The sequence below is a fragment of the Mauremys mutica genome, chromosome 7 (assembly GCF_020497125.1).
Source record: "Mauremys mutica isolate MM-2020 ecotype Southern chromosome 7, ASM2049712v1, whole genome shotgun sequence".
Taxonomy (NCBI): domain Eukaryota; kingdom Metazoa; phylum Chordata; order Testudines; family Geoemydidae; genus Mauremys; species Mauremys mutica.
In genome coordinates, this window is record NC_059078.1 from 67,581,391 (window position 1) to 67,595,348 (window position 13,958).

Consider the following 13,958-nt stretch of genomic DNA (forward strand, 5'->3'; position numbering starts at 1 on the left):
GCATGCATGCACATGGATTCACAGGTTGATTTAATTATTTATCTATAGCTACAAATGTGGGACCAAATTTAGCCCTACTGTAGATGAGGGCAACACCAATCAGGTCAATAAGTTTACTCAGTGGCTCTAAATAAGACAATCAGAGTAAAAAAGCAGAAATAGTTCTTAAGCTTGTTTCCTGTATAAAAAAAGAATGCAGAGGAGCATTTAAAATAAGTAATCAAAACTAGCTCAGTGGTTTGAGCATTGGCCTGCTAAACCCAAGATTGTGAGTTCAATCCTTGAGGGGGCCATTTAGGGATCTGGGACAAAAATCTGTCTGGGGATTGGTCCTGCTTTGAGCAGGGGGTTGGACTAGATGACTTCCTGAGGTCGCTTCTAACCCTGATATTCTATTAATCTAATCAGTCTCAAGACAGTAGTTTAACAACCATTCAGAGGCAGCCTTTAAGTATTTCCCCAAATAATAAATTGTAGCTTTTTCATTTTGAAATGCCACTGTAAGGCAGTGTACTCACCACCTGCATTGTTCCCATCTGTCAGGCTGCAATGCTGCAAGGGGCCCTTGTCTCCATTGCCTCCTCTAGGCCATCTGCCACCCTACAGTTCTCCCTTGGCTCAGCCCTCTGGCCAAGACGCATGAAGTTCAGTCCTCTTTTTGGTGGAACATAAAGGTCCAACTTGAAAGTTCACAAAATCTCCCAACACAAGAAAGCCTTCGACCCATTCCCTTGGGCTGTTCCTCAGCTTCTCCTTTGGAGTCAGTCTTCAGCCCCACCCTAGGTTCAATATTCTTTCCATTGGGTGTGCATGACTCTTCCTCACAGGCTGGTAGGGGAACGCAGGCCCACTCTCAACTCTAGGTTTCAGCCCAGGGGCCCTGTATTAAACAGCTAGCTCTGCTTCTTCTGACATCCTGGTGTTTCCTTGGGCGACTTCCTACTTCCAAGCCCCCTGTGCTTAGCATGGCCTCCCTTTGGTTCTCAGGTCTCTGGTCTCTGGCTTCTACCATCTCTGCTGAACTAAATGCTCTTCTACCTCTCAGGCTAACCTGCTTTCTGTAGGCTTCTCTCCACAGGAAAATCCTGTCTCCTTTACAGTCTCTTTCATATTGAATTGCTTCAACTTCCTTATAAGGCCCAGGTGCCTAATGATCCTTACCTATCTCTACCCCTCTCCACACACCAGGCCAGGAGAAAACAACCACAGGTACACTAATTGGCTCTTAACCCCTTGTTTTACAGGTGACGGGATTAAGCCCCATCATGGCCACTTTTATGTCCTTATTACAGTGTCATGCTCCTTTCAACATATAACACATAAATATGATACAGGGGAGCATCTTCATGAAACAATGCAGCGGTGAGAAGGAGAGCATCGGATTTCTACATCCATCTCTAACGCAGCTCTCTTGGCGGATTTTCTTAAAAAAGACAAACTGTAACCTACTTTCTTCACAGATTTGATGTTCCAACTCCTGAGAGATTAAGTAGGGCAAGTAAAGGGGAAGGTGCTGATGAAATTCATTTGCATTAGCATACAAAGATATTGAGCTTATTCCCAAACAAATTGAGCCAGTTGTGTGAAATCTAGATGTCCTATAGCGCTCATTCTGAATAAATCCTCATAGCAGGTTTTCAAAGAAAAGTCAACAGAGTCTATGAGATAATAACTAGTGGACAGGTAGCCTCCTTGGTATTAAACAGGCATGTAGTATTAAGACAAAGAAAAGCTGTTATTATACATAACTAAAATTTGAAACACATTGCTCATTACATCACTGATGTAGTGCTTTCTATTTTCAAAATACCATAAAAACATTAATCAATCACCACCACAGGTAATTATTATTATTAGAGCCTGCAGGAAAATGACACACATCTATTGATAGCCGAGGACAAGAAGATTAAAAAGACCATTACGCAATCCTACTAAACCACTGATAGATAATAGTTCCCTATCAGTTAAAATGCATGTTGAGAGACATCGAAGCCAGGGCCAGTGCAACCCATTGGGCGACCTAGGCGGTTGCCTAGGGTACTAGCATTTGGGTGGCAGCAGTTCGGGTCCTTCAGCGGCGACCGCAGCGGCCGGATCTTCGGCCGCCCCGGTCATCATCGGCATTTAGGCAGAGGGACCTGGGGCAGGGGGGTAGGGGAAGGTCTGCCTGCAGCAAGTAAGTGGGGGGGGTGGCACACAGGGGAACTCCCCACCCCAGTTCACCTCTGCTTCTCCTCCTCCCCTGAGCACGCCGCCCTGCTCTGCTTCTCTCCCTCCCAGGCTTGAGGCGCCAAACAGCTGATTGGCACCGCAAGCCTGGGAGATGGGAGAAGGCGACGCTGTGCTCGGGGAGGGGGCAGAGCAGAGGTGAGCTGGGGGCGGGGAGCGGCCGCACGGCTCCCCGGGCCAGGGGGAGCTGCCGCAGGGGGTGCGCCTCAGGGCAGAGATGGGGGGAGCTGCCGCCGGGGGGGGGGGGCACCTTAGGGTGCAGGGCTGCCACACGGCTGGGGCGGGGCATGCAAGGTGGAAGATTCACCTAGGGCATGAAACATCTTTGCACCCGCCCTGATCATACCACCCTTTAAAGGAAGAGGAAGCCATTATACTCCACTTCCTGTTTTTAAAGATTTAAATCAAGCTGGCAATTAGCAGACATATGTAGCAAAACAACTGCAATAAACCTATAATTACATGAATTTATCAATGAATTGATCATCACCATCAGCTATATTTATTCCAAGACTTGTTTTCCCCCACTGTTATTTACCTTCTCTTAACATGGTAAATTTAAACGGCTTCATTTTACCCTGCTGTGAACCTTTCTGGCCCAAACTCTCCCCAGTGACCACATGGCTCACCTTTATGCAGGGTGATCAGACGTCCTGATTTTATCGAGACTGTCCCGATATTTGCTTGTTTGTCCCGTGTCCCGACCGAACATCGGTCGGGACACGGGACAAACAAGCAATTTTGCCCTCCGCTCCGGCACACAGGCGGAGCCTGGAGGGACTCTCGCCCCCCTCCCCCTCCCTCAGTCCCACCCCTTTTTCCCCCATTGGATCCCTCCCCAAATCCCTGCCTTGGCCCCGCCCCCAGCCCCGCTCCCTCACTGCCCCATTGGATCCCTCCCCAAATCCCTGCCCTGGCTCTGCCTCTTCCCCAAGCACGTGGCATTCCTTCTCCCTCCCAGGCTAGCGCTGATCAGCTGTATGGCAGAGCAAGCCTGAAGGGAGGGGATGGCCCCCAGCAGTCACCCTGCGAACTGCTCCAGTACAGGTTCTGGCGGCGGGGGGGCACTCAGGCGGGTTTTTTTTTTCTTTTTTTTCCCGCCGCCGGCTTTATTTTTTCCCCCTCCGCGCCCTCCCCCCCCCACATCCCGATATTTCATCTTTGTTATCTGGTCACCCTACCTTTATGCATATTTCCCATTGATGTTATTTCCCTGAGGTGCCGTGCGCCAAGGCAGCGTATAAAAGCCCCATGTGACACAACACCAGAAAGGAAAATAACGCACATGTCACTGCTATACATTTACAGGATGTTTGTTATAACAGAAGAAAACAAGTGAAAGATTTGCTGTGCCATTGTCTCTCCTGGATGAGCAATAACCACTGTAGTGGAGCCAGCCAGGAAGTCATGTACCAGCTGACGTTGACAAAGCTGTTCAGCAGACTGGGTGCACTTTCTTAAACACACAGTTGTGGATGAACTACAGAGGCTTTTCTCTGTTTCCATAACAACTGTGGATATCCTAGCGCGGGGGGTGAGCGAGGGAGAACAGCTGCTTGGTACTATATGTAGGGCTGGGGGGTAGGGAGGTGAATAGACAGATCTGTGTTATTTCTAACCCTTCAAGCTGCAAACAATAAGTATCTAGCTTCCAACTCCCAAACTGTAATTTCAACATCTCCAGGCAAATGAAAATTACTACAGATAAGAGCTGTAAAGTGGTATCTGTAAGGGTTCTTTTGAAAACTGAGGGACAGGTAAGAGAGATTAAAAGAATACTGAGCTATTAATGCTGTAAGCTTGAGGTGTGATACAAATGGACGGGTGAATTTGCAGAGCTTGATGAGAGTCCTAGAAGGTGCTCAGAAACATACTGCTGTGTATGATAATATATAGTTAGATGACAGAAAGAGACACACACATTGGTGATGTCTACATGAACACATTTGGTGGCACATCATCATTGTGTGACACAAAAAGTGGCAGAGAAAAACAACACAGAAAATATTAGGGCTGGGTAGAAGGTTCCAGCAGATTCTGAGATGCCTTCTCTTTGGCTGTGTCCCCTGAATAAGTTGTGCCTGAGTCTGCAGATTCATACCCAAAACACTGAATTCATAGACTCATAGACTTAAAGGCCCGCAGGGACCATCATGATCATCTAGTCTCACCTCCTGCACAGAACCTCACCCACCCACTCCTGCAATAGGTCTATAGAATCATAGACTCATAGAATATCAGGGCTGGAAGGGACCTCAGGAGGTCAGCTAGTCCAACCCCCTGCTCAAAGCAGGACCAATCCCCAACTAAATCATCCCAGCCAGGGCTTTGTCAAACCTGACCTTAAAAACCTCTAAGGAAGGAGATTCCACCATGTCCCTAGGTAACCCATTCCAATGTTTCACCTAGTGAAAAAGTTTTTCCTAATATCCTAAACCTCCCCCACTGCAACTTGAGACCATTACTCCTTGTTCTATCATCCGGTACCTCTGAGAACAGTCTAGATCCAAGTGACTTAAGAACCAACTTGCCCTACTCCCCCAGCCACAAGCTCCTGCAGCAGCCAGACCATCAAGGGCACGGCTTTTATCAAATGGCTGAGCAGCTGGCTAACCTGAGGAGGAGGAAACAGAAAGTTTGAGATGAAATGTCCATGGAATTCAGTGCAGACTCCCCCCAAAACAGAGGAAAACAATGGAGCAGTGGAGGCTGCATTTGAGGGGAAAAGATAGGGATCTAAGAGAGCATTGAAGTAGCCAGAGACAGAGTCAAAGTGGCCAGAGACAGTGTGAGACACTGTGGAGAAAGAGAGGATGATGCAGAGGCAACTCCTGGAGGCAACACAGGCTCAGAATGCTCTTCTGCAGCATATGCTGCTAGCAGGCACAGAGACAATGCAATACCCTCAACCAGGATCCAGCCATATTCTGCAACTCCTGGACCATATAGGGCACTTTGAACACCATCATACGTTCCCCGCTGTACCCCCAAAGCTGTGCTCCCAGAGACCACTCCCCTCCCTGGCAGAAGCTCAGGGGAGTGGGAACGATTGCCCTTGCAACTGTGAGCATCCAGCTCTTTCAAACTATCAAATGCCATCGATACATTTGAGCCCTGCCCCTCAACAATGAAAGGGAGAAGAAGAAGAGGCATAGGCAAGGTGTGTATTCACTTGTGAACTGGAAACACCCCCTTCCATGAGTGTGTTCTGCCCTCCACTGCACTATACCACTTTAAAGCTTTGTCTCATTATTGTTTTAATTAAAGGTTTATTTCTGGTTCTATAATGAATAATAATAAAATAAATGTTAAAAATCCATTAATAAAGAATCGGCAATGCATTTAAGAATGCATTTTGCACAAAAAATCCTTACATTTTCTATAAGTCAGGGTTTTACAAAGGTATAAAGGCACAGATAAAATACACAATGCCACAACGTGCCACTTCTATTACCCACCAATGAGACTGCACTGCTCACAATCTATCCATTCTCCCCCACCCTCCCAATGACAGCTGTGTGTACTCATGCACATTTTCAGGCCTCAGACTCAATGCAAGAGCAATAGGCATCCCTGACAATCTTGCCATAGCTGTTTTTTATTTTCTACCGGAAACTTTTCTGGCTGCTCAAACTGCTACAGCTTTCTGCCTTACTCTCACAAATATTGTGCAAAATACAACATGCAGTTATAATCCGAGGCACTTTTATTCTGCAGCCTCCAACCTATTCCACAAACAGTGCCTCCTTCCTTTCAGTTGGCCAAATGCACACCCTGCAACTACCAAGGCAATGGATAAACAGTTCCTTCTTTCTGTCCAAGTGGCCTGTGGATAGCTTCATTAACCAGGGCAGAAGAGGATAAGCCAGGTCTTTCAAAGTAACAGGAGCAATCTCCACACCATTAGTGTATATAGTAATCCTGGGGACAAACTGCCCTTTATTCATTAAGGTAAACAGAGCTGAGTTCCAAAAGATCCCAGCATTATGGACCTTTCCAGATCAACCTACGTTTATGTTAGTGAACCTGCCACAATGGTCAACCAGCCCTTGGATCACCATGGAGAAATACCCCTTTCTGCTTATGAACTCTGAGCCCTGGTGTGGGGGGCACATGGGTCCCATCAATTGCCCCAATATAGTTTGGGAACCCGATGTGTGCAAAACCATAAATAATCTCCTGAGCATTACCAGATTTTATAATCCAGTGCAACAGTATTTTATGCCTGGCAGTGCACATCTACATGACTACAGCCCCAAGAGTTGATCTCCCTACACTGAATTGGTTGGCAATGGAACAGTAACATTCAGGGCTGGCCAGCTTCCAGATATCAATAGTGACATGCTTCTCAATGGATATGTGGTCTTCTGCTACTGCAGCTCTGGGGTTAATTCAGCACAGATCTAAAAATAAGTTGCCTTTACCATCCTGAAATTCTGTCCCCACTGCTGCTCATCTCAGGTCTGCAGAATGATCCTTTCCCACCAACTGATACTGGTTTTCTGAGCCCAGAAACAGCACTGCACCATGTGAAGCTGCTCCAGGAACTGCTCTGGAATAGCAGTTGCCTGGTGTCCTCCTCATCTTCAAAGCTGCTGCTGCTGCCACATCACCTTCTCAGTTGTGCAGTGGGCAAAGTTCAAATTTCAAGTCACCCAGTTGCAGCACTGAGGCACGGCACATTATTGGGTCCATGCTGTCAACAGCAATTCAAAAATGCCGCTAGCCTGCCCAGAAGGACAGGAAGCATGGAATGGAGAGACTGGAATCATGGATTTTTTTAAAATTTGATCCCAAATCACAGATTTCCCCTGGTTTATGCTATGCATCCCACAGTGCACAGCAGCAGAAATGCCAGAATGTACACTGCTCAGCAGCAAAGCAAAGGACCCTGGGATACCCTCCAAGAATACACATGCTTAATGCATAGAAAGCCCCCACCTTGCATATCCAATGATGTAAATTGAAAGAGGGCATAGCTCTCCTACAGCATACTATTAGTGTAGATTGTGTACTGTTAGTTAACAAACGTATCAAATCACTGCAGATTAACCCACACACACACATTAGAAAATCCCTTAAATTCTCATGTGCCTAAGTCACTTTTGTAAATGGGACTTAGGTGCTTTTGAAGATTGTATTCACAAACTAAATGTTTTGTGCTGTGTGGGTGTTCTCTCCGGAGAGAAAGGGAGAGACCAAGCAAGTAATCCAGCTCCCACTGAAATGATACATCTAATATTACAGAAATAGTAAGTAATAGCAAGGAAATGTGTTAGAATATCTTTTGTTTTAGCTTGTGAATTTTCCCTATGCTAAGAGGAAAGTTTATTACTGGTTTGTTTTGGGTTTTTTTGGTTTGTTTTGTTTTTGTAATGTTAAAGTTTTGCCTAGAGGGGAAATCCTCTGTGTTTTGAATCTTTTGTTACCCTGTAAAGTTATCTTCCATCCTGATTTTACAGAGGTGATTCTTTTATCTTTAAATAAATTCTTCTTTTAAGAACCTGATTGATTTTTCATTTTTCTTAAGATCCAAGGGTTTGGGTCTGTTCACCTGTACCAATTGGTGAGGATATTATTCTCAAGCCTTCCCCAGGAAAGGGGGTAGAGGGCTTGGGGGAATATTTTGAGGGAATAGGACTCCAAGTGGTCCTTTCCCTGATTCTTTGTCTAAATCACTTGGTGGTGGCAGCATACTGTTCAAGGACAAGGTGGAATTTGTGCCTTGGAAAAGTTTTTAACCTAATCTGGTAAAAATAAGCTTAGGGGGTCTTTCCTGTGGGTCCCCACATCTGTACCCCAGAGTTCAGAGTGAGGAAGAAACCCTGACAGAGACAAAATGGTAAAAGTGTGACTGACACCAGATACCCCCTACCCTAGCTAGTCAGGGTGTGTTTCTTAGAGTCCATCTCTAAGTATTACAGCAGCTTTACTTGTTTAATGTATTTATTTTTCAAAGCCACATTAATTCACCTTTAATTAAAATCACACACCTGTAGAACATTTCATCTAACAATCATCCACGATTTTTCCCCACATGTTTTTGGTACATTTCACAATCTAAGTCTATCTCCTCTTTAAGGAAGACACCAAAATAAATAATACAAACACCAGTGGCAAGGTGGCAAGATAAACTTCCGAGGTAATCAAATTATTCACATTTCTATTTTTGTTGATCATGGCAAGCTTCGTACAACAGTGTCTTAGCTTATGCTCTTGAACAAAGGTGATATTCTATTTTACGTAGTGCTGAGCACTTGCATCTCCTCATTTAGGGCAACAAGAAAACATAGAAAGATGCACAGAAGATAAATTTGATGGAAAATGCAGTAAACCAGACAGCTAGAAGTAGAGACTATATAACATTCTTCCAGGTAAGCTGCATAGAGCTGGGAAATGGAGGTTTCCCATGTTGGGAACATTTTCAAGATTTCAGAATGTTTTTTCATCTTGAATCAGGACAAATAGTCAAAATCTTGAAAATGTTCACAAACCAACAATCTGAAAAATCAATTCAGGTCAATCAAAACTTAAATGTTTAATTTCATGTTTGACCTCATTTTTTATTTTTGTTTTACCATTATTAGCTTGACTATTTAAACAAACTGAAAAACAGAACTTTTAATTTTCAAAAGCTCAAACAGGATATTTCAACAATTTCAAAAGCTTTTATTCTTAATTTTTTTTCAAAATGAGAAATGTGTCAAACCCAACCAACAGCTTACATTTTGAGGGATCAGCATTTTCTGATGAAAAAATATTTAATCAAAAAATTCCTGACCACTCTAGAACTGTGAGATTGAAGAAGGTCCTCTGCCCTATATTTTTAGGGAACCTTATTTTCTGCCTATTGACCCATGATCGATATTCCATAAGACACATCTAAGAATTACTTAATCAGGCAAAATGTTTGGTTTAAAGGAACAATTCTGTAAATAATTGTGCAAAAGATCATACACTCTTACAAAAATGTACGACCTTATATCATTGTGGGGATGGTGTCCCTTAAAAATAAGCTTTGCCCTGTACTTTTCATACCTTTACTCTTTATTTCCTTGAAATGTAGGTAGTCACCCTAGTAGACCCATTGCACATTCTAACAGCATAGTGTTTAAGCTGACTGAGAGGCAAATATAGCTCAACAGCAGCAGTAAGTGTATGCTATCCCACTCACCTACTCTAAGCACTTGTGCAATATGATTTGTTAAGTTAGGAAATCACTTCATGAGGTTTGCAAGGACGAGCTGAAAGCTTGACTAGACCTGACACTAAGCTTCAGTAGGAATTGGTCCTGCAAACATTCAATTTAGGTTCTACAGACAGAATTTGTCACTCCACTGCAAGTCACTTCCAAGGAAATGACTGCCCAGATAAGAATGATTAAGCAAGATTTTTCGATGAGAAGAAAACATTAATGAGGTTCCACTTTAAACTGATGTTTGCACCGCACTTTGCTAACTTGTCCCCTTCACTTGGCAAATAAATCCAGACAGCAGTTATATACCAGCTTTCATGCGATCGTGCTGCACTAAAAATCAATTACAACTTTTCTCCCAAGTCAGTGTTCAGGGGACCAGTTCCTAAAGGTTATTTAATAGTGAATGTGGAAGATTGATTTTGAGTTAAACCCTGGCCTACAGTATGAAAGGGTACTTTAATTTCTTCAGCAACAGCTCTATCTGGTCTTATTTTGATCCTCAATAACACTGTACAGCCATTAGCTTTAGAAATTTCTACATTGTTCTTGGACAAAAACATAATAGCTTTCCGGAGCGGGCTATGTTAATTCAGTAGGAATTCATGGGTGAATCTCTCAAAATATTTTCCAACAAATATTCAATCAGATAAAAATACCAATCTAGATTCAGCTGTGTTCAATTTCCACAAATATTCTAGCAAATATGCTGCCTAGCTGAAATGCTCAAGGAAACAGTGAATTTTACCTAAGGTCAGAAGTACGTCCATTGTGTCTAGATAAAACATTGGGAATAAACTAATTGCTTGCAGCAAACAATGGTGTATTTTGAAGACAAAATTAATGAAATGATCAAGTAGTGTAACTGGAAAAAAAACTTTTTTAAAAGCTCTCTTAATGCCTTGAAGCAACTCTAGTAAGATAAACTGCTCCATTTTTTATGGTTCAGATTTTACCTTTAACTTCTTTGAATTTGTAGTGAAATTCACCCCAGCTCAGAGAACAGGTATAAATTCCTACAACTCCCTTAATGGTTTAAGTGGGGACTTTTTGCTTACGTAAGACTCCTATCCTGGGGTGAATTTCATCTTTGATAAATAAATCAGCACATGCAAACGAATACATCAGCACATGAGAAATCAGCACATTCGCAAGAAAGAGTCAGATTGTTAAGATTTGCCACTTTTAATGCTGGAGATGTCAAGAAATTATGTGAAAACCAATATGCCACTCTTCATAAAATGATTGGTATGTTAGGCTCACACAGAGAAGGTCAGAAAATTAGAAAATTAAGTTGGTTTAACTCCATTTGTCAGGGGTGTGAAAAATCCACACCCCTGAGCAGTGTTGTTAAGATGACCTAAGTTCCTGTGTAGACAGCACTAGGTTGACAGAAGAATTCTTCAATCAGCCTAGCTACTGTCTCTTGGGGAGGTGAATTACCTACGCCAATGGGAGAACCCCTCCCATCGGACTAGACAGTTTCTACACTGAAGCACTACATTAGCGCAGCTGCACCTCTGTAGCATTTTAAATGTAGACAAGCCCTAAATCTAAAAGCAATATCCCAATAGGTAGTCAGGTAAGATGGGCTGCACAGGTTAATAAGCCAGATAGCAAAAAATAACTGATGTTAAGTGGGGAGCAGAATTCAAATAAAATTTTCTTTTTAGATTCACCTGCAGATCAGATCTCTGTTGAATGAGTGCAAAACATATCACAGATATCGACTGCATGAACAAGAGAGGAGACATTTGTTAATAGTATAGGGCTAGGACTTAAAATAGGTAAGACAGCAATAGAATTTTATTAAGAAAAACAATCTAATTATTGTTGAAAGCAATGGAAAACAATATGAATAATAGGATCTGTATCACCTTAACATTGCATTGTGAGTCAGTTTAAAAGCCTGAAAAGCCCCACGTGTTTTTAAGAAATTCTGCTAATTTCACAGAGAAGATGCTTCGACAATAAGGAAAATATCAGCCCAAGAGCAGCAACATCATTTCTTAACCTCCCTATGAGCAATAAAAACTCTCTTTTCCCAAAAATAAAAATCAAAGGCAAAAATCTGCTTTCACTTAAATCCATATCACCACAGATATCCCACTTAGTTTCACTGGGATTGGAGCATAGAATTCAACACACACTATATGACCAATCTCTGCGTTAAGTACAAAGCTGTTGACATCAGGCCTAATCTGAAGCACAGAGAAGATTTTCCCTTGACCTCAATGGACTTCAGATCAGGCCAGTAGAAATGCAGTAATAGTTAACAGGACTGCAAAATTATCTGACTGAATTTAACTGAGTGAAAACTTTCTGCTTTTCTAATACACTTTTTGACCACAAAATTATGTATTTTCAATTTCTGATGCACAGTTCCATTTGTTTATCTGGATTTTCTGAGTAGATTAAAAAAAAAGAAGAATAGATCATCACAGCTTTGTAGGAACCAAGATAATCCACATTGCACATCTCATTCAAATCCTATTCTACAGTTCCTACTAACAGCTAAAAAACCATTCTCATTGAGCCCAATTTTCAATCTGGCCTCCATTTTTGAAGTGTAACATTGTGTCCACTAGGCAATAAGGTCACAGTTTTGCACTAATAATGAACTAGTAGGAAATTCACCAGGAGTGCCACAGTATGGGTACCATGTATTGTATGGGGAAGCGAGCGAAGTTATGCCTGCAAAAATATTGGCGTAGATAGAAAAATCAGTCCCTATCTACAACAAAAAAGGACTTTCATAACTTGCTGTCTCAGCAATGGGAGCAGGTCTGCCTTTTTCATTTCCAAGAGAAACTGTGAAGGGAGAGAATTAGTGGTGTGGCATAGCGCTGATTAGCAAAACCCAGCCCTCCTGAGACAATAAAATGAAGAGCTCATTAACAATTTCTCTTTTTAAAGAAGATTTGAGCAAACTGGGTAAAACTCACAAGGACTCTGCCGGTTAGAGTCTGGGCAGATATCATCACTCCTGCCCAGTCTTTCACAGAAGTCATCCAGCCCACTTCTGCTGCGACAGTCTCCTCTTTCTCATCTGTAGGTTTGCAGGTCCCATCAGCCTGGGTTTCCCCACCAGCATTAATCTTCTGGGCCTCCTGTAAAATAAAGAGAAGATTTAGAATGTTTAGCATGGCAACAGTAACATTTCAAAAGCCCGGGCCTAGAATAGAGCTAGTACAGAGTTGTGATTATAATGCAGAGACTGCCCATTCAGAGGCAGATTAGAGATGAGATGCCATTAAGCATGCTCTCTGTTCTCTACCTTGTTAGGTGGTCATGATTCCATCCCTCTCTAGTGGCAGCCCTATAAACAGCCTAACTACTTGTTACTAGCTCATGGAGCTTCTCCTTTACTTCAAGTCTTAAAGGCATTTTTGACACCAAAGAATCAGGGTTCCATCCCTAGTACTGTGTGCAGAGTAACTGGCAACTATGACTTTTGTAATTATGCAGCCACATGCAAAGTGTACACTGAAGTTTTTAATTTATATAGATGTTTAATAAATGTAAGCATAATTTATGTAAAAATTTCATTTGCAATCTCTCAAATTAGTTTTCTGAGTAAGTCTACAATGGGGAGTCCATTGTAGTATGACAATCATTATCACAAGGGAAGGAAAGAAAATACACAGTTGAGAATCTTCAGTGAGCTGCTCTGCTGTCAGTGAGCCATTGTTTCAATGGAGGCATTTGATATGTCAGAGGAACTCCTTTGTCTGTAATTGCTGGTCATTATGGAGCCAAGAGATAGAAATTAAAAAGGAGTCTCAGCAGCACTAAGTAAGCTGACCGATGAGTCATATTCATTGGAATTCATATCCATCATGGGCAAATGCTGCAGCAGAAATGCTGTATTCTTACAACTGCCTTCTGCGTGCTAGTCATGGATTCCACAGAGGAATCAAGGAAGAGAAAGATGAAACCAGCCTGGATTACACTGCATTATTTTAAAAACATATCATATTCAACATATCATAATATGTCACGAGCGTGCCTTGGGTGACAACAGACCAACATAATACTAATGACTACCTGATAACTCAACAAACTGTGCTGCACAATGCTTAGGAGAGACAGCAGAACTCAATTCTGAAAACTGTTAAGCACTATCAACTCCCACTGACATCAAAGAGGGTCGAAGGCACTCAGCACCTACCAGGAGGGCTCGGTACCTTTCAACATCAAGCCTATAGAACAAGCTAGCCTAGTGAGCAATGCTTGAAATCAACTGCTATCAGTTCCTTTTGGAATATCCCAACATATCAAACATATGTGATATTGATGAGGGTCTTACAAATAGGAAACCACACCTGAACAGATGTACAGTTGTTGTAAGATAACCATGAGACCTTGAGCATGTAGTAAGGTATAAATCCAAAGGCACTTCCTGGAGACTGAACATTATTGCATTTATACAACAATCATACTTAATTTGTGAACAAAAAGTATTAGAGTCAGATTAACAATGTAGTGTGGAGCTGATCACTTGTTCTCTCAGACTCTCACAGCTCTGGATTTC

The 13,958-nt window shown here is 42.5% G+C and overlaps 1 protein-coding gene across 11 annotated transcripts in view; it reads right to left on the bottom strand.

The window, feature by feature from the left end:
- The window catches only part of KCNMA1 (potassium calcium-activated channel subfamily M alpha 1), an 898,917-nt gene that overhangs the window by 628,865 nt on the left and 256,094 nt on the right, over positions 1-13,958 (bottom strand). For all 11 annotated transcript variants that reach the window (XM_045022993.1, XM_045022996.1, XM_045022994.1 and 8 more), the window contains exon 2: positions 12,370-12,534. In XM_045022993.1, the coding sequence (XP_044878928.1) occupies positions 12,370-12,534 (165 nt within the window). The remainder of the gene's footprint in view (positions 1-12,369; positions 12,535-13,958) is intronic.